Genomic DNA, 20,014 nt, shown 5'->3' with positions numbered 1-20,014 from the left:
TGAACAACAGGCGCGTTACTGCAGTCACTTTAATAATGAACGTCATATGGCCTATCTGCTTATATCTCTGGGTAAATATCATCTAAATTCAACATTACAAAAGCTTTACAACCCCTGATAAAAAACAAACGGCAGCTTTTAAAAATGAGTCAGCATTGATCAACAGTAAAATGACTTCAGGTTGTCGTGGTTCCGGTTCGGAGCAAAAGGCTTCCTCTGCTCTATAGACGGGTCGGTTCAGTGACCTTTGAACCTCACACTCATCAGCAGCTTCTGTCCTCGTGTGTGTGTGTGTGTGCAGAGAGAAGGCGGATTGACGTCAGACCTGCCTCTTTTAATCTCTCTTTTATGGCTCAGGCACAACACATATTAGCTTAACCCAGCCATCGCGTGGCTGTTGTGATAAATAATTTCCAGTACGTCCTCAACTCCAGGGGTAGAATGTGCGCGGCACCCCTGGAGGAGTTCTTGTAAACTAGGTCCCTCTACTTGTCCTCTGACTGGTACATGCAGGGGTCTCTAACGAGGATAACTACAGCAAAAGCAGCATTAACCAAACATGCAGTGGGCAGCTATTGTTGCACTAGAGCCCTCTTCAGACCCCTTAGATCCAAAGACCAAAGCTCCCTTTAGCTTATCTAGAATAATAAATCTGCAGCTTTAGCGATAAGTGGGGAGCACGCAGCTAATGTGGTTTGGTTTAAAGTAAGATCGGGAGAAAAGGTTGATGGATTTAAACGCTTACAGAGTTTTACTTAGGAAACTCAGCACACTTTGTGAGTGGGACGCATGCGATGTGTGTGTGTATTGTGTATTGCTTTGTTCAAAGGTCTTTTGGTAATTCTGGCACCTTCTTTCTATAAAATGACTTTGAAATGCTGTTATTTTTTAATCATATACCTCCAAAACCTCTGGATGGCTGAAGATATCATTTATGGCTTTTCCATCAGGGTCTCCTTTTAATCTGGTGGGAAGATTGTGCTTTATTTCCCGGTTGCTGGCTGGTTCTGCTGCCACCATTAAAACACTTCCCTGTGCAAAGTGTGAAGTGTCTCAGGATCAGTCGTGGCTGTGTTGGGTTGTGCTGTCGACTGCAATGACTCGGTCATCACCACGGTGGGGCCAACGCTCCGGGTTGTTACAGGTGTGAGACGCCAGTTTCGGGAGGGAGGGTGGGCTCCTGAGGGTGGGGCGGTTGATTAACACGGTGGTGGTGATGGAGCAGGGGGAGGCGCATCAGGAGGAGGAGGAGGGCCTGTGCGTCAGTGCTCTTCCTCTCAGCCACAATGCTAGCTGGTCAGCGGGAGATGGTCCGAGCCCTCCTCCAAGTTCCTCTCTCCGTCCTGGGACTTTTTTCTCCTCTTGTTACCTGGAAACAAAAGAAGGTTTCTGGGTGAAAGACCCCGCCTCTGCTCCTCCTCCTTGAAACTAGCCCACAAACAAACCATAAACAGCAAAATGAGTCACGCCGTGTCGGTGCCAAGGGGGAGGGCGGCAGCTGGCGGATTTGCTGAGAGCGTTGCTAAGATACCCGGCGCATCCTGTCCTCGGCTAAAGCTCTGCACACATCTGACGGCATGCGGAGGCTCACTCACTCAGTTTGCGCAGCAGCCTCTTTCCGAGGTTCTCCTCGGAACCGGCCAGAGACAGAGAGCTGATGAAGGGAGAGGTGGAGGGCCGAGAGTCCGCAGGCACGTCTGGTTCACGACAGCGAGACGGGCGTCAAGATTACCGGCCTGCACCAAATATGCACGCGCAACAAAGGTCTCCTCAAAGTCTCATCCTCACCATCTTCTCCGTAGCTTTCCGGCCGGTCCTCGTGGATATAGGGAATGTCGTCCATGCGGAGGAAGACGGTGTCGTTGGGACTCCTCTGGCCATCAGATTTGCTGCCTACACACACAGAGAGTCACACTTAGTCACAGGTCTGCACTTCAGCGGAGGGAGGGAACCTCACATCTTCCAGAATGTCATTATCTCAGGAACTTGGACCATCTACACCCAGATTTTTCTTACGTGACTATATGAACACACACACACAGAGGTGGGGTTGTTGCCACACACATCAGGGGACAGATGGTCCGTGGGAAATCTTTTAAGCCTGCAAACTGGTGCAGATCCGTTGATGCCTCATTTGCACAACACTGTCAGCAAATCAACACGGCGGCTCGACTTAAAGGATTATTACAGTTGAAATTAATTATTTAAACAGAAAAAACAAACCTTTGCGGTTCGACTAGTTTAGTCTCCCGGGTATTTATAGAGCGAGTCGGACAAAACGTCGCCACACAAAGCCGACTAAACCAACTCAATTAGTGTTAATGCAGCTCATTTGAATGCTCGTTGAGAAGCAGCACGTTTGAACTGAGCAGTTCGCATGAATCAACACGACTCACGGACGATGCGGTTCCTCTCGTTCAGCTGGTAGGTGTTGCGAAGGCCACCGTGGGGGTGGAGGCGTGCGAGGCGGGCCAGCCCCATTCGGGTGTGCGCGTGCGTGAGCGGGAGGGCGATGCTGTGCGAGCGGGCCTCTGGGACAGGTGGCCTCCCTTTGATGTCGGGGTCCACTGGGTCGGGAGTCTGAGGGCAACTGTCCATCCTGGTGGCCGTCAGGGCGTTTTGGTAGTGACCCCTGGTGATCTGTAGAAGCACGGACACCAGCGTGAAACACACAAACACACACGCGCTCCCACGTGGGCGGGAGTGAGAGATCACATGTGACGCCCAAGGATAAAATATTCATGATGCAAACGGAGATTGTTGTCGTGAGTCTTTAAAGGAGTGAGGGAGACCTCAGGGGCGAGCGAGAGGCCGGATGCCTGCGTTCAGTCAGAATCGGGGATTGGGGCATATCAAAGGCAAAGGCTGCAGCACAGGAAGAGTCTGCCTGTTCTGGAATTCCAAGATTAAACGCAGGGATCTTGGAATGATGCAGTCGCCCCCCCCCCCCGCCTCCACTTTTTCAAAGGAAATATGTTTCAATAAACTTTGTGCTGTATGTGAAGGAAAACAAGCTCACAAAGTTCCACATATGTGGTGTGAGGGTTTATTTTTGTGACCTTGAGGACTTGCAGGTCGGTGAGCTGTCGGACCGAATAGTCTGGTAAATAGACCCCTCCGCCCCCTCCTCCTATAGGGAGCTGACCCACGCTGCCTCCGCTCAGCAGTAGATCTGATTGGTTCAGACCGCTGGCCCGGGAGCTGTAGCCTTTACCTGAACACAGAGGAAACAATAGCTCAAAAAAGTGTGTTCCAACACACACGAGCAGCATTTGTGACGGGGTTACTGTCAGTGTCGTGCAGATGTGACAGATGTGCTTCTATTGGCATGTTTCTGTTCGATTCTGGCTGTTTTCACAAGCACTCGGGCGTATTTGTGGCAGAGTTGGGTGGAAAATGCTTAAGGTGGCCTCCTATTTTGGATTTTAAACGTTTAGATTCGGCATTTTTTTGTATGAGGAGTGTTTTTAATGATAGAGTAAGGGCAATGTTGAGTCTTGCCCAATTCACTTTGGCATTTTCCTGATTACTATTGCAAAAATAGATATATCAAAAGCATAAACTAGTTTCCTACTGAGAACAATGTGTTATCTCATAGCCAAGATCTTGTATTCATAAATGTCTTATCACAAATTATTTTAAATTTATAACTGTCTCGTTCTGTTGAATCCTAACTTAATATTTGTTAAAATTAGAGCTTCCTAATGTCTGTTGGGGGGAGGGGCTACTGGCGAACAAACTGAAAGACAGTAATTATGTATTTATTATTCAAAATGAGCCCGACAGATCTGCATCGCTGTGGTTTCTCTTATTTCCATAATGAGCCTTTCTCCCTGAAGTCAAGCAGCAGCGGCATTAAGTGCATAAATAATAAGCATGGACGTATTATGAGCTAATGTGAGCCGTCTTACATCTTTACAGGATGTTGTTTTCTCTTTAAAAGAAATATGGACGGAAATACCTGCAGCTCTAGATGGTCTGGTAATAACTAAATATGCATCAGTGCGTGGGGGAATGTTTGACAGACAGTTTGAACCGCGCCGGCACCTAAATGTGTCACCATAAAAGCTCCCGTCACATGTTATGTCATTTAACCATAATTTAACGGTGTTTGACGTGTTGCTTTTGGAATCTATGAGTCAGGCAGAGACGCAGCGAGGGCGTCTTCTGCAGCTTTAGCATAAATCTGGTTTCTATAATGTCAGAAGCCTTTTTACCTAAAGCCACACACACACACACACACACACACACACACACCACACACACACACACACACGGAGCATTAAAGAAAGTGCTTTCTGCTCGCTCTGCAGTCTTAGCTGGATATCATCTAATCCTGAGCAGGTCATGTCCCTCTGCTGGGACATTCTCTGAAATTACTTCTTTTAATTACTGACTTCCCACCGCCGCTGCTGCCTCTGACGTTGCCCAGGCGATGTAGAGAACTCAGGCAGTCCACCAGCACAGGTCCACTTCTGCACCGCACTGATTTTCCCATGTTTATGGCTGACCTCTCACTGTTGTCACATTCATCATAATTATTGTAATCGCTCAGGTGTTTTTCTCCTTCTTCATGTCTGCACTCACCAATCGGCAGGGGCGGAACAAGCGAAGGCAGGCCGTAATAGGAAAAGGCTCCATTTTCAAAACGGAGAGCCTCTTTTCCTATTTCCACCTCCACACGACCCTGCAGCACAAACATTTACATGCATTAGACATTCCCCTAGGAGGTCTGTTTGGATGAACATCCTGCAGCGGAGTCGTGGAGTCACCTGCAGAATGAGGACAAAGTAGTCCACGGGTTTGTTTCTCTGGAAGAGGTAGTGCTGAGGAGCGTGTTTGCTCTTGGGGTTGAACTTGAGCTCCTGGATGACGCTGGGGTGTTTGATGAGACGGAGCAGAATCTTCTCTGACAGGTAACTCGACCGGAAGAGCTCCACCTCTGCAGCACACACCAATAAGGGAACATTAAGAACAAATGCTGCATACCTAGTACACACACACACACACACACACCACACACACATGCTACCTGTGGCCAAAAAGCGGTGCGTTGCAAGCAGCAGCTGCGGCGACATTTTCACCTTCACCTCATTTTCTGCTAGTTTGAAGATGGAGAAGTCCTGCTGCTTCCTCTCGTGGTTGGACACTCTCCTTTTGTTTCTGTTATCAGCTATTAACACACAGATCACAAAAATACTGCTATTATGCTTTGATTTAATGTCTGGCGGGTAAATTAGCTCCTTTCTCTCCATGAACATCATCTAATACTGCATTAAACTGTGACATCAAGCCCTAAAGCTGCTGTGGCTGGATTCTGTTGTGCATCCAGAGAGATGAAATGCTCTGTTCTATATATACACGCACAGACAGACTAAAGGGAGAAGACTTTATGAACACCTACACAAGTGCGCCCCTGACAGAGATTCAAATTCTGGCTGTAATTAAAATGTATGTGAATACATTTTCCTGGGAGCAGGAGCTTCCGCAGAAAGATGCTGTTGAGCACTTATCTGCAGGGGAGCTGTTCTGCCAATTAATACTGAGCGGCTTATGACGATTATCTCCGAGACGGTGCCGTTTATTGCCGTCATTAAATTAAGCGGCAGCAAGAGGCTGAGAGCAACAGGGGGAAGCTCACAAGGTTAATGAGAAAGTAAACTCAGGTGGGCGCGAAAGAGAAAACCGCCAACAGCTTTTACAAAGTGCTGGAAAGCCGCTGCAAGGTTGGAGCGGTCTCATGTTGGAAGCATGCGTACTGTACAGGTCCGTCTCGTCCACAATCTCGGACTTGATGATCTCTTCGATGACGTCCTCCAACGTGACGATGCCCATCACTTCATAGAAGGGATCTCCCTCCCCTTCGCTGTTCACCCTCTGCACCACGGCCAGGTGAGATTTCCCTGCAGACACAAGGAATTTAAAAACGAAGGAGGGTGAGTGCGAAAGGTGAGCTTGTGAGGAAAGGCCTGTGCATAAAAATAACTGGAGTCAACAGCCTCCAACTGGATCTTTGAGTGAGGATGAGAATCAGCCGGTCTGAGAGCTGAATATGAAAGGGTTCCTATGTCAGGATGGACCGGTGTCTCGTGTGTGTGTGTGTGTGTTGTGTGTGTGTGTGTGGTGGTAGGTTGGCCGTGGTCGGGAGCAAGGGGGGATTAGTCTGGAGACACTTTGACAGTTTGGAATACTTTGTCCTTACGTAAACAAGGGGATTACGCAATCGGTCTGGGGATGCCTGCATCTGCTGTCTGAACTGGCCGCGCCGCTGCCTCCTCTGCCAGCACGCCAACGTGCACGCCCCAGCCTCTCCTACTCAGCTTTGGGATGAAAGAGACGCACGCGTGGGGTGACGCAGCTATCCGACGGGGAGGAAGAGGCGGAAAAGCAAATGTGACACGATCCGCGCACTGGTAAAGGTTGAACGTGTGTGTGTGTGTGTGTGTGTTTGGTTTGTTTTGTCTTCTAAGAAATGACTCTTATTCTCTCGCTGCCACAGAGGTGCTGACGTCCGCCTGGTGACACCGGCACAGTCAGCAGCATATAAGCTGTCTGCCTGGCCTACCAGGCAAAACCAGCAGCTCATATCAGAGGGGCTGATTTTGGGATCAAATGCTTTAATCCCATGGGGCAAGAAGAACAAAATCTCTCTGCCTGAACGATGGTGGGGCGTGCATTTGGGGCGAGAGACTGAGCCGCGCTGCAGGAGAGCATTTGGAACCTGGGTGGGCCTGTCTGAAGACCTCAGGTGAGACGGAGGTGGATTCTACCATCCGTGTGCATGTGCCGGGGCACTGCATTACATCATTCAGGCGTTACGTAATACTCTTGCAGCAGACTCACTACTCACACGCACAGAGGCACACATGCCCGAGGCGAAACTGGGTCTGCCAAGGATGCCCCCTTCAAGAGTATTTCTGCTCCATCAGTTCCCCCTTCATTCTTTCTCCTGCTCCCAGTTTATTGTGTCGCGGGGGAATCACGAGGGCCGAGCCTCATTGTGTGCAGACCTGTCCCTCTTTATGACATCACCACTGACATTTTCCGTCGTTTCAATCCGCCCTTCTCGGTCTGACAGCGTCATAGCCAGCAGCCACCCTTCTGCAACAGCAGGGGCTTCTAATCCATCGAGCCAAAGCAGGAAGGAAGCGCCCGAGCTCGGCAAAGGTTGGGGCTGAATTTTTCATGGTCGCTCTGCAGGCCCTCAGCGCGACGACCTTACAGACGGCAGGAAGACCGAAAGTCACCGCGGGGGTGACAATTAGGTGCAAACAAGCATTCTAAATGGAAGCTTTGCTTTGACCTTATTTCAGAACACTGCTGTATGAAACAGCAGGAGATTGGATGTGAGCAGAGGGATCAGTGGTGTCTGCCAGCCTTCATAATCCTGCATGAACTTATAGGAAGTTCCTGACCTGTAGGTAGGAACTGAAGTTAGTCCCAATGTCTCTCTACAAACGGTCTGTCATTCACCCCAACATCTTCTCAAATTTATCAGAGAAGCATTTCGAGCGCTGCTCACGGTTGTATTTAATATTCTAGCTGTCTGTGCCTGCTGAGAGAAGCTCTTGCTCAGCAGCAGAGGAGAGTGCTGTAGTACAGCGAGCCCTCGCAGCTGCTGAGATTCCTATCAGGCAGAAGAGGAGCCAGGGGGACGGCGACTCCTCATCGGTTCCAAATAAAGCCAACCGTGTCTCCTTCTGGTCGTGGAGGTGACCACACAAAAGGTCAAGAGGGGAGAGGCGCGTGGAGATACGGGATGAAAACATGTTGTTGTCATGGGAAATTCATTACATTAACTCTTCAGGTAATCCAATGCTGCTCTTTCTTAACCTTTAACCCCTGACTGAACCACACTCTGTGGGACGCTATCACATTTCACATGTGGCTCCCACTACCACGGGGATCAAAGAGCTTTACTTGCAGGCCTACTGTGAGCCAGTGGACTGATGTATGCACTGATTTTGCACTAAGTGCACAGTCACTTCAAAGGGGAATTTCGCTGCTAGGAGTTAGTAGGTAGCCTTGAAACGGTTCCAATATATACACATGGCGCCACCGAGGTCTGCAGCATGCGCATGGTAAGTTTTGCATGTGTACCTCTCTTAAACTCCTCCAGCATCACATCCAGCTTGGTGTCACTGAACACGCAGTGCATGGGGTGCTTGTAGAACTGCGTGATGGTTTTCAGAGGAGTGCAATCGTCCGGATCCACGAAGGCCAAGTCCTTGACGAAGAGGATGTCCACAATATTGGACCTGTCGTTCTCGTAGACCGGAATGCGGGTGAAGCCGCTCTGCATCACGTCCGACATGGTGCAAAAGTCCAACACGGCATCCGAGGACAGCATGTAGCAGTCTGAGAGTGGGGTCAGCACGTCCTCTACGGTCTTGGTTCTCAGCTCCAGGGCCCCCTGGATAATGTTGAGCTCTTCTTTTACCAGGTCGTGGTAGGGGTCCGTGACATGCAGCATGGCCACCAACTTCTCCCTGGTGTAAAAGTTGCTGATCTCTTGGTGGAGCATGATGTCCAGAATCTTGGAGACTGGATAAGCAATTGGGAAAAACAGCAACATCAGCAGCCGGGTGGCGCAGAGGGTCTTGGAAGCGATGGCAAGACTGTGCCGGGAGGCGACAGAGTGAGGTAAAATCTCACCAATAAAGAATATTCCCAGAGTACAGGAGGCGGTGGAGAGAGCGGTCATTCCTAAAATCTGGCACATCCACACCACAAAACACGTATTCGTGAGTACATTGCCCAACACTACTGTGCAGAGGATGTAGTTTCCATGTTTGCGCACCGATTCAATCTTCCGTGCGTATTTTTGCTCTTTTTCTGTGCCGCTGTTCTGCAGGACGCGCAACTCCACGGGGTCCAGTGCCAGCATGCTGATGTTCAGACCGCTGCAGAGCGCAGAGAGTCCCAACAGGAGCATCGAAACCCCCGCCTGGAGCCACGCATCTGCCTCTGGTGGTCTCTCTGCCACCGCTAGCCAAAAGTCTTTAGTACTGAAATGCTCCCATTTCACTCCATCGAACGCGCACATGGAGTAGTACTTGATCGCCTCGCCTCTCCGCAGGTCTTTGGCCAATAACTCGACCAAAACTGAGTTCTGACTCGAAGTGGATCTGAAAGAACCCAAGAGTTCGATGTCTGTGGTACGGGCGTTCTCGTCCTCACACGGGTTTCCCTTCGAGCGGTGCTGCCTCTCCGCATTCGCGCCGTCCTCACCTGATTCCTCCAGAAACGCGATCCATGGAGCAGCATCGGGTCTGCCGCTGAGGTTCAGGCTGTTGGGATACTCCGCGGCCGGTGATGCAGAGTAGTAAACCCTCAGTATGAAGCGGGTCCCCTCGGTCGCCCTCAGTATCCCACCCTGCACGGACAGATCCCCGCTCTGTGTGTCCTCAGGTCGGACGCCGAGCAGCCCCGCTGATGGAGCCGGCAGGAGGAAGACTGCTGCGATGGCGAGGAAGAGGAAAGAAACCCGGCGCGGATGCAGGATGCTGCAGAGAGCATCCGCAGCATCCACAGCCATCATGCTGACTGAACTATTGAAGGACACGGGAGAACTGGGTCACGTGGTGCGGCGGAATGGATGGAACAGCTGGGTGGCCATATCCACGAAGAGGCGAGGATGGGTATGACAGAGAAAGCGAGAATGAGAGAGTACATGACAGTCTGTGACGTAGGCATGTCTTGTTTGTTTTCCTCCAGATCTAAAAATAGAAGGCAGGAAATGCCCAGTCATGAATGATTAATGTGACTCACGCGAGCTCCAACATCACCCAATATAAAACGAGTATTACACCGAAGCTAATGTAATCAATCGTAGGGGAGAAATATGAAGTCCTGGACCATTCTCAACACCTAATAGATTAAACTACAGGGGTTTGTGTAATACCTGGGTATAGCAGTTATTTGCGTGTTCAGTGTGTCCACTAGATGGCGGCATTGCCACCTTTTCTGTGCGTTGACAGATTATGTGCGGGTGTCAAAGATTTGAGACCTTGATGCGGGATAATCCTTTTGTGGATTTTTTTTCTTTTTTAAATTCAGTGTCTCTTGAAAACAACGACGACAAGAAATCTCCCCGCACGAACTTCTTAACGCTTCATTACATTTACAAGAAAGGCTTTGTTGATACAAAATTGTCTATTTAAAAATAAACTCCTTTGTAAACAACTACCAACCTTAGTCCGTATAGAAGTTGCCATTTTAAATATTATAACTCGCAATATGAGCAGAATTTGTTTCTTTCAGCTATTTCCAGGCCTGGTAAACTGGTCTTCACTACCCAAGGAAGAGCCCCGAGTTGAAGCTCCCCATGGCGTGAAATTTATGACGCAAAAGAAGTTCAAGGTGAGAAAAGACTCTTCCGTCAAGACTCTGACACTTGACCGCTCTTTCTGCTTTTCATCAGTCACACTGAGAGTCCACTTCTATTCCATAAAACGCAGCACACCTTCGGACAAAGCGGGTCTGCAAACTCAGTTAAAAATTGAACTTTATATATGAAAATTCGTGGTGGAATAAAAATAGCGGTCCGTTTTCGTTATGACTGAGCCTTTTCTACAACATTTTTTTTCCAAAGTGGAAGGGGGGAAACGTCTGAAATAACAAAAGTTAATTAAACCAGCTGAATAACGACCCTAATTTCCCGTGTTTTCAAAACGTCGATACGGGTTTTGTAGACAGTTGAACTAAATTATCCATAATACAAGATGATAAATATACGTGGGACAAAGAGGATTTCAATCAGCCCAAATTCGTATTCATAAACGTACACATTTTGAAACCAATATAAAAACACACACGTCATTTTAATTTACAAAACTCTCTTCATTTACAAACTCTCTTCATAATAGAGTTTTGTAAATATACAATAATATGTAATATACAATTTCTCCGTACTGATTATTTTTGATCGTAAAACCTTAATTTACCTTTAAGTTAAGCACGTTACAAACATCATTATTTATTAACCGAATAAATCATTTATACAGAACATTCGATTTTGTCTTTCAAGCAGTCTTTTTTTTAAAATATTGCAGTTAATCCCGGCAGTAGTAATGCGTTTAAAATCCACGGGTGAGGATAACGCACATCTTTCATGTTTTTATTGAAATATCCCGCTGGCCAGTCTATGTCGAATGTCACATGTGCTATTTTGATTTACTTTTAATTTGGGCCAGATTTTTCATAAAGAGGGAAAAACAGTCACGTTCCTTTCAACAGTTCTATCATAGATCAATAAGAACATCAATAAGGACTTAATCGCTGAGGCAGGTGAAGGATTTCTTCATATTTCTCTTCTAATCCTGTTAAATGTACGTTTCCATGGTATTTGCAGGGTAAAGTTTATTTTCACGATTTTGTAAGACACTTTACAAAGATTACCTACTTTCAAATGGAAAAGCTTAATGTTAAATATGGTTTAAATCAATTTTAGTAAATGCACAAATCTCCTAGGACGCTATAACTTTAAAGAGAGAAACGATGAAAACACGAAAGAACGCAGAGGTTCTATGAATAATGTTTGTCGGTTCTAAAGTCTATCTGGCCTTCAGCGTTGGCTCCAGTGGCTTTTGCTTCCAATTGAAAAAGAACAGAAATTCTCCAGTGGTGCACCCTGGTGTGCCTAAACCAGAAACAAGCTCGGCAGCGTGAATAGGTGCTTTAAACGGACGGGAAAAGAAGGATTCTCCTCATCTGCGAGCCAGCGTTGACCTTAAACGACCAGCCCCTTTCTTCTCCACTCATAGCCTACATGTTGCAATCTCCAAATGCCATCAGAATTAAAAATGTGCAGTCAATCAGTTGTTTATCAAAACGCAGCGAGGTCTCTGGTGCTCAGATACATGAAGTACCCCGCTGACAGAATCCCAACTGTTGTTCTTTTCCAGCAATCCTTTGTTCTTTGGAACTCCAGACTCCCACTTTAAACTTCTTCTGCTGGAACTTTCCCGTTTAATGCACAGTCTACAATTGGTTTTTTTAAAACCGGAAATCGATGTGGTTAAATGGACACCTATCCCCTCTCACGTGGCTTTCTATTCTGCTTGGATTGGAACTGATCTTTTTATTTACTGACGCCATGTCATTTCTCTCTGAAAACACTTTATGCTCCCTCACAGGATAGATTACAAAACTACTATGGTGGCTTTGGTGGGCCTAAACGTCCCCTCTTTAAACCAGAGAGGGGCGGCGCTGCCTTTCCTCCCCCTCCCAGCTCCTGGCTCCCACAGCCGCGAAGGCTGGCTCAGGGCGTGCGCTCTTGTGAGCAGCTCCCAAAAATACTTAGATACAGAAGGGGTGAGACAACCAGACGAGAAGACGTTCATATCGATGAGACCGAGGTACAAGAACACTGTCGATCAGCCAGAGGAGCATATTTACATTATTTTACGACTCGTTCTTCTTTTTAAAATTCTTTTTTACCATCTGCTCCAAGATGTCCCAATCCTCACCTTGCGGGTTCCAGTGGTCCCTCTTATGGCTGGCATCTTTGGCTGCTTTAGTGGTGCAGTTGGTACTTTCTTCTCCATATTCTTCTCCCTCCACGTACCAAAGACCGGCAACCAGCGGAAAGCGACCGGGTTTCATGGAGAGGACGCTGATTCTCCTGGATGTCAACACTCGCAGCCCGATCAGAGTCCTAAACGACAACTTCCTTTCGTTGCAGCTGGATCCCTCCATAATCAAAGATGGGTGGCTGGACTTTCTCAGGTACTTTTTTCCATGCACCAGTGAGATGTGTCCAACAACGTTTGGCGGCTGTTAAATTCTTTACGCACGCAGCCACGTTGTCTGGACAGCACACGTTTCTCTCTCCAAGTCTCTCTCTATGTCTCTCTGTCTCTCTGTCTCTCTCTCTCCCTCTCTCTCTCTCTCTCTCTCTCACACACACACACACACACACACGAAAGGTCTTGTGCTCTATAACACAACTTTTAAAGGATACGTGATCCAAAATATGAAAACTTAGTAACGTTAAGAATCAACCAGTTGCTATGGAGGCGTTTGATTTTACATTGTGATGACACACTTATAGGTGCAGAATCTAAAATCCTTGAAATCTAATCTATTTATTAGAAATAAAAAACAACACTGAACGTAGGTCTTGAGCCCAAGTGGTTTCTAATTTATGAGTTTTAAATAATTATGAACCAAATTACATTGCATCAGTTTTGAGGGGTTTTAATTTTTTTTCATAATAGTTACAGTGTCATTTCCAAAATGTGCGTTCTGGTTGAAGATAACAGTTTAACATAAATTCATAAATTCACCTCCATGTTCATCCTTTGAAAGGCGTGAGTTCATTTAATGTAGTGTTGTTGGTGTCATGTTGCAAAACAAATAAACAAACAAACAAAAAACCACAAACAGACTTACAGCTATTGCCGTCAACGTTTTATCAGGTTATTAATTTACTTCGCGTAATCAATACCGGACTGTCTTAAATAATAAAACGAGGGCAACACAATCGCGTTTTACTGTTTTGGTAGGTTCATTTTAATTCAGCACAAATTTGACACTGACAGTTGCCCATTTTTGGCCACTTTACGCAGTAACAAAACTTTTTAGTTGAGTTGTAGAGCAACATAATTAAATTAAACTGTTCCTGAGCGTGTAGGTCGCCACTGTGATAATCTCCGTCATCCATTATTTTTTGTTATTCGACTTCCACATCTTACGTTGCAACAAATCGTAAACATAAACACGCACACGAAAAAGTACCTACTTAAAAAGTCATCAATCCAAATCACCATTTTCGCTGCTATTACAACTCTTCGTGTTACTTTATCAATAGCCTATTATTTGAATGGGTAATTACCACCTAATTACAGGTTTACCAAAAGCACCTGTAGGGCTTCAATACCTATAGAAACATGTAATCATGCAAAACATCTTTAAATGGGCCTGTGTGTGTTATTCTAACAGCAGGTACGGCACTGAGAGTTAATAACTTGTGCAGCTGCGCGTCCACGGGGTGAAGCGAGTCTATTTCACGGTCCACGCAACCAAGAAGTCGGCCCGTCTCCATTTTACACCCTCTGGTTTGCATGCGAGAAAATACTAAAAAACACAATACATTCTAATCAATAATAAGTTTGGGCCGCACCCCGACCTACACTGTTACAAGGAAGTGGCCACTTCAGAGCCTCTGCGGGTAGTTTAAAAAGTGTAGTTTTAAAAAGACATAAACGTTGAAAACATATATCACAATTTATTTGTGCGTCATCGTTTGTCTCTGCGTTGGCAGCTCGAGGCGGCTCGTGACCCTGGCGCGCGGCCTGTCGCCTGCCTTCCTGCGTTTCGGGGGAAAACGGACCGACTTCCTGCAGTTCAACAACCAGAAGAACCTGGCCAAGTTCAGGGGCCCGGGGCCAGATTACTACCTGAAGAACTACGAAGACGGTGATTCGAGAAGACAAGTTTCTCTTTTGTTTTGTTTTACTCTTCGCATAAACGCGCGCCTTTAAATCGTCCGCCATTCTTTCCAACAGTGTTTTAATTTAATACAGAGTTTGACACGAACGAACGTGACGCAGTTTATTTTATACATCATCCATTGTTGCTGAGCAGGTTTCCGCTGTGGTTATTACGGGCACCCAGCTAAAACAATCGCTTCGACCAGTTTAGATGAAGAATTTAATAATCCCAACAATGTTTATTTCACTTATAGCCTATTTTATTGGGAAATAGTTGCGCGTTGGTTGTTGGCGGCCAGCTAAAATTCAGCTCATAAAATAAATCCTATAATTCAATTAACCAACATTACTGTTGAACTTAGGATAATAGTTTGTTATTCATCCCGCTGTCTTTACGATAAAGTTCGTCTTTCTTTTTTCTTTATCTAAATTAATTAAACCAGGAGCTAAGGCTTCGACCTATAGAACGATTTCTAACAAATGTGATGGTTTATAACATGCTTAAAAGTCACAAACTTGTAGGATGATGCACGGTAATCTATGTTAAATACAGTTAAACCGATATTCATATTGTGCAGATCGCATTTAAAGACTCGGTGCACAAATTTAATTTGCATCCTGTAATTTTTCTCAACGCTTCATTATGATTTCATCCATCCATCTATGCTCGCAGACATAATTCGCAGTGACGTCGCACTGGACAAACAGAAGGGCTGTAGGCTGGCCAGCCATCCGGATATCATGCTGGAGCTGCAGCGGGAGAAGGCTGCCTCCACACAGCTTGTCCTGCTGAAAGAGCAGCTGTCCGACATATACAGCAACATAACATTTACAGGTAGGAGATTACACACACAAAAACCCAGTACACAGAGCACAGTCTGGAGACCGGTAGGCCACATGTGTGCATGCACAGACACACATGTGCGTGAACCAGGGTTAATATATGTCAATGAAAACGATCAGCTTTCAGAATGACAGACACCGCCTCCATCGGAGGAATGCGGGGATGGATCGAGCTGTGCAGCAGCTGAGGCTAGTAAAAAAAAGGGCAGTGACATTTTCACTGGTTAACACGAGCTGACCACAAAAACGACCCTGGAGTCCTTCCTCTGGGTGGGCTTCTTCTTATCTGTTGCTGTGATTGATTTAGATGGAAAAAGAGGAACTTCGCAAGAACAACAACAATGTGGGAATTTGTCTGTGTTAAACCTGGATGGTCCACTGACTTGTGCTCTGCAGTGATTTGCCTAATAAGACAGGGGCTTGTTAATAGGATGAGTTAACATTCCTTGTGTTGTTTTACACCTCAGAATTCCAACTAAAATGTCTGTGGCTTTTTAAGATGGGAAAGTTCTCAGGATAATTTGGCATTCGGAGACTGAGGTGAAGTAAGACAATGTAATAAACCATAGTTAAACCACCAAAATGGTTTTAACTCCCCAGCATAATTCAGGATAACACATGCTACTTTGTTTCCAACCTTTACAGATGGAAGATATACACAACTCCAAACTTTTGTGGCATTTAATTAAAAAAAAACTTTGAGCAAGAGGTTTGTGGGTGGGCAAGGTGCTTATATTAGTGATTAATCTATATAAAGATCTACAACAATTGGAAATATTTGGCTTGTAAAACAAAGATTGTATATCTGAAGTGAACCACTGATTACACAGAGGCCTTGAGTTAACAGGTTTACGATGTGTTTTTCCAAGTTTTGGGAAGGTCCCCCTGACAGGAACAAAGCAGCCCTCTCTGTGTTGCTTTCTGAAAGATGGGGCGGTCATGAACAAGATTCATTTACTATGTATTTTCAGTCTCAAATGCAACAATGAAAACACAGCCTCTGTGCATTTATCAGCGTAAGCAAATATTAAGAATTAGAAGCTACAGGTGTGAGCAGAGAGTTCACAAGTTCAGTTTCAGCAAGTATTTAATATTATCCCAGCAGGAAGGTTATTCTGTCTACAGAATATGCACAACATAGCTCAGTAGGCAGGGAATTATGTAAAAAATAAACTAATAATTTAAAGAAAGGCAACATACGTGTTCATACATACTTGTACGTGTTCTGAAAAATGATGTCTTTTATGATATACAAAGAGAGCCCCCAAACATTAAGGTTATTGCCTCTTCTTTATGGAATGACTTCATTAATTGTAGAATATTCTATTACATTGGTAACAAGATTCACATAAGAAAACCAGGTCAAACCCAAGTTGTTAAGGCTGAAAACCTGGAAACAAATCTCATTACGTTAAACAACTTATGGGATTTATTACTGTCATCCAATATATTGTTAATTTTAAGTCAGCGATTGTTGCTTTTTGTGTTCCTCTTGAAACTTTTATTCCTCCTGCTGTCATCACTCAGCAACACCTTTGAAACATAGTCATTGTGCAGAATGAGCCAAAGCTGAGGTGCTGTCAATGCTTTTGGGGCAATTTACACGCTTGTAAGTCTGTCATGAGATGCTAACGAAGTTAAAAAGTGTTTCTTCATGTAACATTTGCAGAGCATTTACACAATATAAAATCTGATTGAGACAGATAATGGCACAACTTGTACTTTTAGTACCCCGTCCATTCCTCGTCCACAATGTAATTACTTTTTATACGGGCCTAAAATTTTAATGTACACCCTGATTTAGGTTAGTGTGTAGTGGAAAAGGTCATTACAGTTTAAGCTGGACATAGCAGAAAACTGTAATTACAATGTGAAAACCATTTTAGATTTGAACTCCTGGTGTGAAGGTTTATATAAATAGGTGTAGAAGTATGAGACAGAGTGCAGCACTTAGCTTTTATGTGCAGGTGCCACAGTGGTTGAGCCAACACAAGGCTTTTATTTGGCTAGAGTTGATTTAATCTGAAGTGTTCTCACAGAAGACGCGTTGCAGGTCTGCACATGAGAAACGCTCAAAGCTCCACGCGATACGCTCTCACTGTTTTTTTGCCTTTTTGTGCTACAATTATTTGTTGCTATTGTAACATTATTCCATCTTGGCATGGAAATAATGCAAAATAAAGGGGCTGAAATGTAATAACGATTACACTGTAAAACACTGCGTGCCACTGAAGGTCAGGCATAATACAGAATTTGTGCTTAAACCCCTTGTCTTTATACTAAAAGGTAACAGGCTATTAGAGGTAGGCCTGTTTGTGATGTGTTTAAACATGCTAATAATCAGCCGAGACTGCGCGCGTGTGCATGAGAACGTAGGTGATGTTTAAAAAAAATACCTTTGACAGTCTTGCTGCTGCACCCTTTTCCACACATCACTGTCTGACCTTTGACCTCGGCTTGTTAGGACCATCAATAACGGGGCCGCCCTGAGCTCACACACACGTATACGTGCACGTAAACATCCAGTGAAGCAATTCATTTGAGGAAAATAGCTCAAAGTCAGGCAAGGTCATAGTCAGGATCATCTCATGTCTCCCAACTTATCTGGCTCAGCTGGACTAAAACAAACTGGGCAAAGAGCACGATTTTAATGTCAACAGTCAAGTGTTGGCTTGGTGATAAGGCGCAGGGCATCCGTTGACATCATGGTTTCTATTGGTTTCTCTCTGTATCGTAGTCTGATCTTAAGTGTGAAGCATTAAGTGGCACAGGTGTTTACAGTGTCCAAACCGTTGCTGGGGTTTGCTTGACAGTTCCGTGCATACATCAGGCATTAATAGCAGAACGTTGTCTTTGAACCGACGCTGAGGTGCAGCAGTTTCAGACAGAAATGTCTCAGGCAGAACTGCAGGAGTCCATTAAAATGAAACCCAAGAAGGGGGAAGTGTTTACAGCCGTACTAGTGTAAGCTTGATGAGAGCATGTGCATTATCTTTCACTTATTTTACACCTGCTATTCTGTCTTTATCTTTATATACTGGTCCGTTTGGCTGCCAGTACCTGTGACATGGTTGCACATGATGCTCTCAATAGCTTGGATAGGTGTATGTTCAGGAAAGCAAGCCAAGATATTTATTTAAAGCATTTAAAGCTCTGGCAGGATAGACACAAAGCGCAGGCAGAGGGAGAATTTTCTAAACATCTGTAAATGGCTTGAAAATATTTTCATCAGAATAAACTGGTACAGCTGTGTATAGTCACAGAGGTTCTAGTTACAACTTTCCTTTTATTCATTTGAAAATCTAAATATGTTTTCTTTGAACAGTAGGAATTATCCCATCAACCATTAGCCTTACTATAAGATCCCTTTCAGGTTTGTAGCTGTTGCATCTTTCTTTAATTTACCTACTATGTTTGGGTTACATAAACAGCTCAGCATTTGTTTATTGTATTCTATCAATGCAAATATACAATGCTAGAATGAAAAGGATTCTGTAAGCTGTTTATGCCCTTTATTCTATGCAATATATCTCATTTTCAGATGTCTTCCTGTGTGTTTATCTAGGTAAACGTGTGCATCCACAGACACAATCTGTAGGTCTAGTTTTTTGTGTGGTGTTCTGCCTTTCAATTCTCTGTCAACATGGATTTATGGTAGTTTATGTTCCACTGTCACTCACTAGTACTGCACTGATGCCAAAGAATTGATATAAGCTGCTGTCATTTGTTGATATTAAATAATAATTCTATTCCATGTAAGCAGTTGCAGACCTTGAAAACACACTTGTGCAGTTATTATGGGAGCACACCTTGCTGTGTTGTAGCCTTTGACTGAGAAAAGTGAAAGAACATTAGTCTTAAACGTCTTTATTTTTTCATTGATGCTCTAATCTTGGCAGTATAATTGAATACATGAGTGACCTTGAACATGTTCTCCAGCAACACTGGTCTGTTTCATCTTCCTTTGAATTTGCCAGTGGCTAAAATTTTTTTTGGAAATAGCTGTTTTATACATTGACCATAAGCATTTTTATTTTCTTTTGCCTGAAAGATGTTATTCTAACATATAATGGTATACTAATTAAACATGTAGTACAGCATGTAATCATCTCTTTCAGTATGCCACTAAGAAAGGCTTTACATTACTTGTACATATGTTTAATTTACATGTCAAATACTTCTGCAAAACACGCTCAATCATAAAGTTTAATCAAGTTAATGGTCTGTTCATTTGGTCTCTGCACACTGGAGGTTAAATCCCCTTTTGCAGTCAGTCCCTTCTATTTTCTATTACTTCCTGAGAATTGCCAGATGAGGACCGAGGACACAGTCAGTATGCAGGAATGCTAACTACTACAGTTAGCCAGACTCTGCTATTTACAATTGCAGGAACTGCTCCCACTTATTGAAAGATAAAGTCGTAAATGAGGTAAACCTCTTATTGCAGTTGAATCTTACAGCTTAGCTTAGCTTTGGAACAGATTGTGTGTGACCGCAGCGTAAATGATACCAACAAACAAAAGACATTTGATGACGCAGCCAGTCAGGGGAAGACCAATAGTACTGTAAGGAGTACTTTATCAATACTTTACAATCATCATTGGAATGTAAAGTCAGCAACAGGTTTTACTTTCTCTACTCTGTCTCCACAGATTTTTTTCCTAATCAAAAGAATACCTTATGTGTTTAAAACACAGTTGGACACCGCATCTAATTCCATGTGTTTGCAACATGCC

The 20,014-nt window shown here is 44.7% G+C and overlaps 2 protein-coding genes across 2 annotated transcripts in view; one reads left to right on the top strand and one right to left on the bottom strand.

Moving 5' to 3' along the window:
* Positions 1-15: 15 nt before the first annotated feature.
* Positions 16-9,541, bottom strand: LOC130533810 (metal transporter CNNM1). Its single transcript, XM_057047514.1, has 10 exons — positions 8,101-9,541; positions 5,760-5,903; positions 5,033-5,173; positions 4,773-4,942; positions 4,588-4,687; positions 3,060-3,214; positions 2,397-2,640; positions 1,789-1,893; positions 1,596-1,697; positions 16-1,369 (listed from the first exon to the last, which is right to left on the bottom strand). The coding sequence occupies exons 1-10, from the start codon at positions 9,539-9,541 to the stop codon at positions 1,290-1,292; spliced, it is 2,682 nt and encodes an 893-aa protein (XP_056903494.1). The 3' UTR covers positions 16-1,289.
* Positions 9,504-20,014, top strand: part of hpse2 (heparanase 2) — a 35,433-nt gene continuing 24,922 nt past the window's right edge. Inside the window, exons 1-6 of the mRNA XM_057047515.1 lie at positions 9,504-9,641; positions 10,264-10,362; positions 12,138-12,359; positions 12,455-12,729; positions 14,267-14,421; positions 15,109-15,270. Of these exons, the coding sequence (XP_056903495.1) occupies positions 9,504-9,641; positions 10,264-10,362; positions 12,138-12,359; positions 12,455-12,729; positions 14,267-14,421; positions 15,109-15,270 (1,051 nt within the window). The remainder of the gene's footprint in view (positions 9,642-10,263; positions 10,363-12,137; positions 12,360-12,454; positions 12,730-14,266; positions 14,422-15,108; positions 15,271-20,014) is intronic.

The sequence above is a fragment of the Takifugu flavidus genome, chromosome 11 (genome assembly GCF_003711565.1).
Source record: "Takifugu flavidus isolate HTHZ2018 chromosome 11, ASM371156v2, whole genome shotgun sequence".
NCBI classification, from domain to species: Eukaryota; Metazoa; Chordata; class Actinopteri; order Tetraodontiformes; family Tetraodontidae; genus Takifugu; species Takifugu flavidus.
This window is presented reverse-complemented; position numbering and strand designations above follow the sequence as displayed.

Coding starts and splice junctions, on each gene's coding strand:
- LOC130533810 (XM_057047514.1), bottom strand. CDS start 9,541: ATGATGGCTGTGGATGCTGCGGATGCTCTCTGCAGCATCCTGCATCCG. Junction 4,943..5,032: donor GCACCGCTTTTTGGCCACAG/GTAGCATGTGTG, acceptor TGTGTGCTGCAG/AGGTGGAGCTCTTCCGGTCG. Junction 4,688..4,772: donor ACTTTGTCCTCATTCTGCAG/GTGACTCCACGA, acceptor TTTGTGCTGCAG/GGTCGTGTGGAGGTGGAAAT.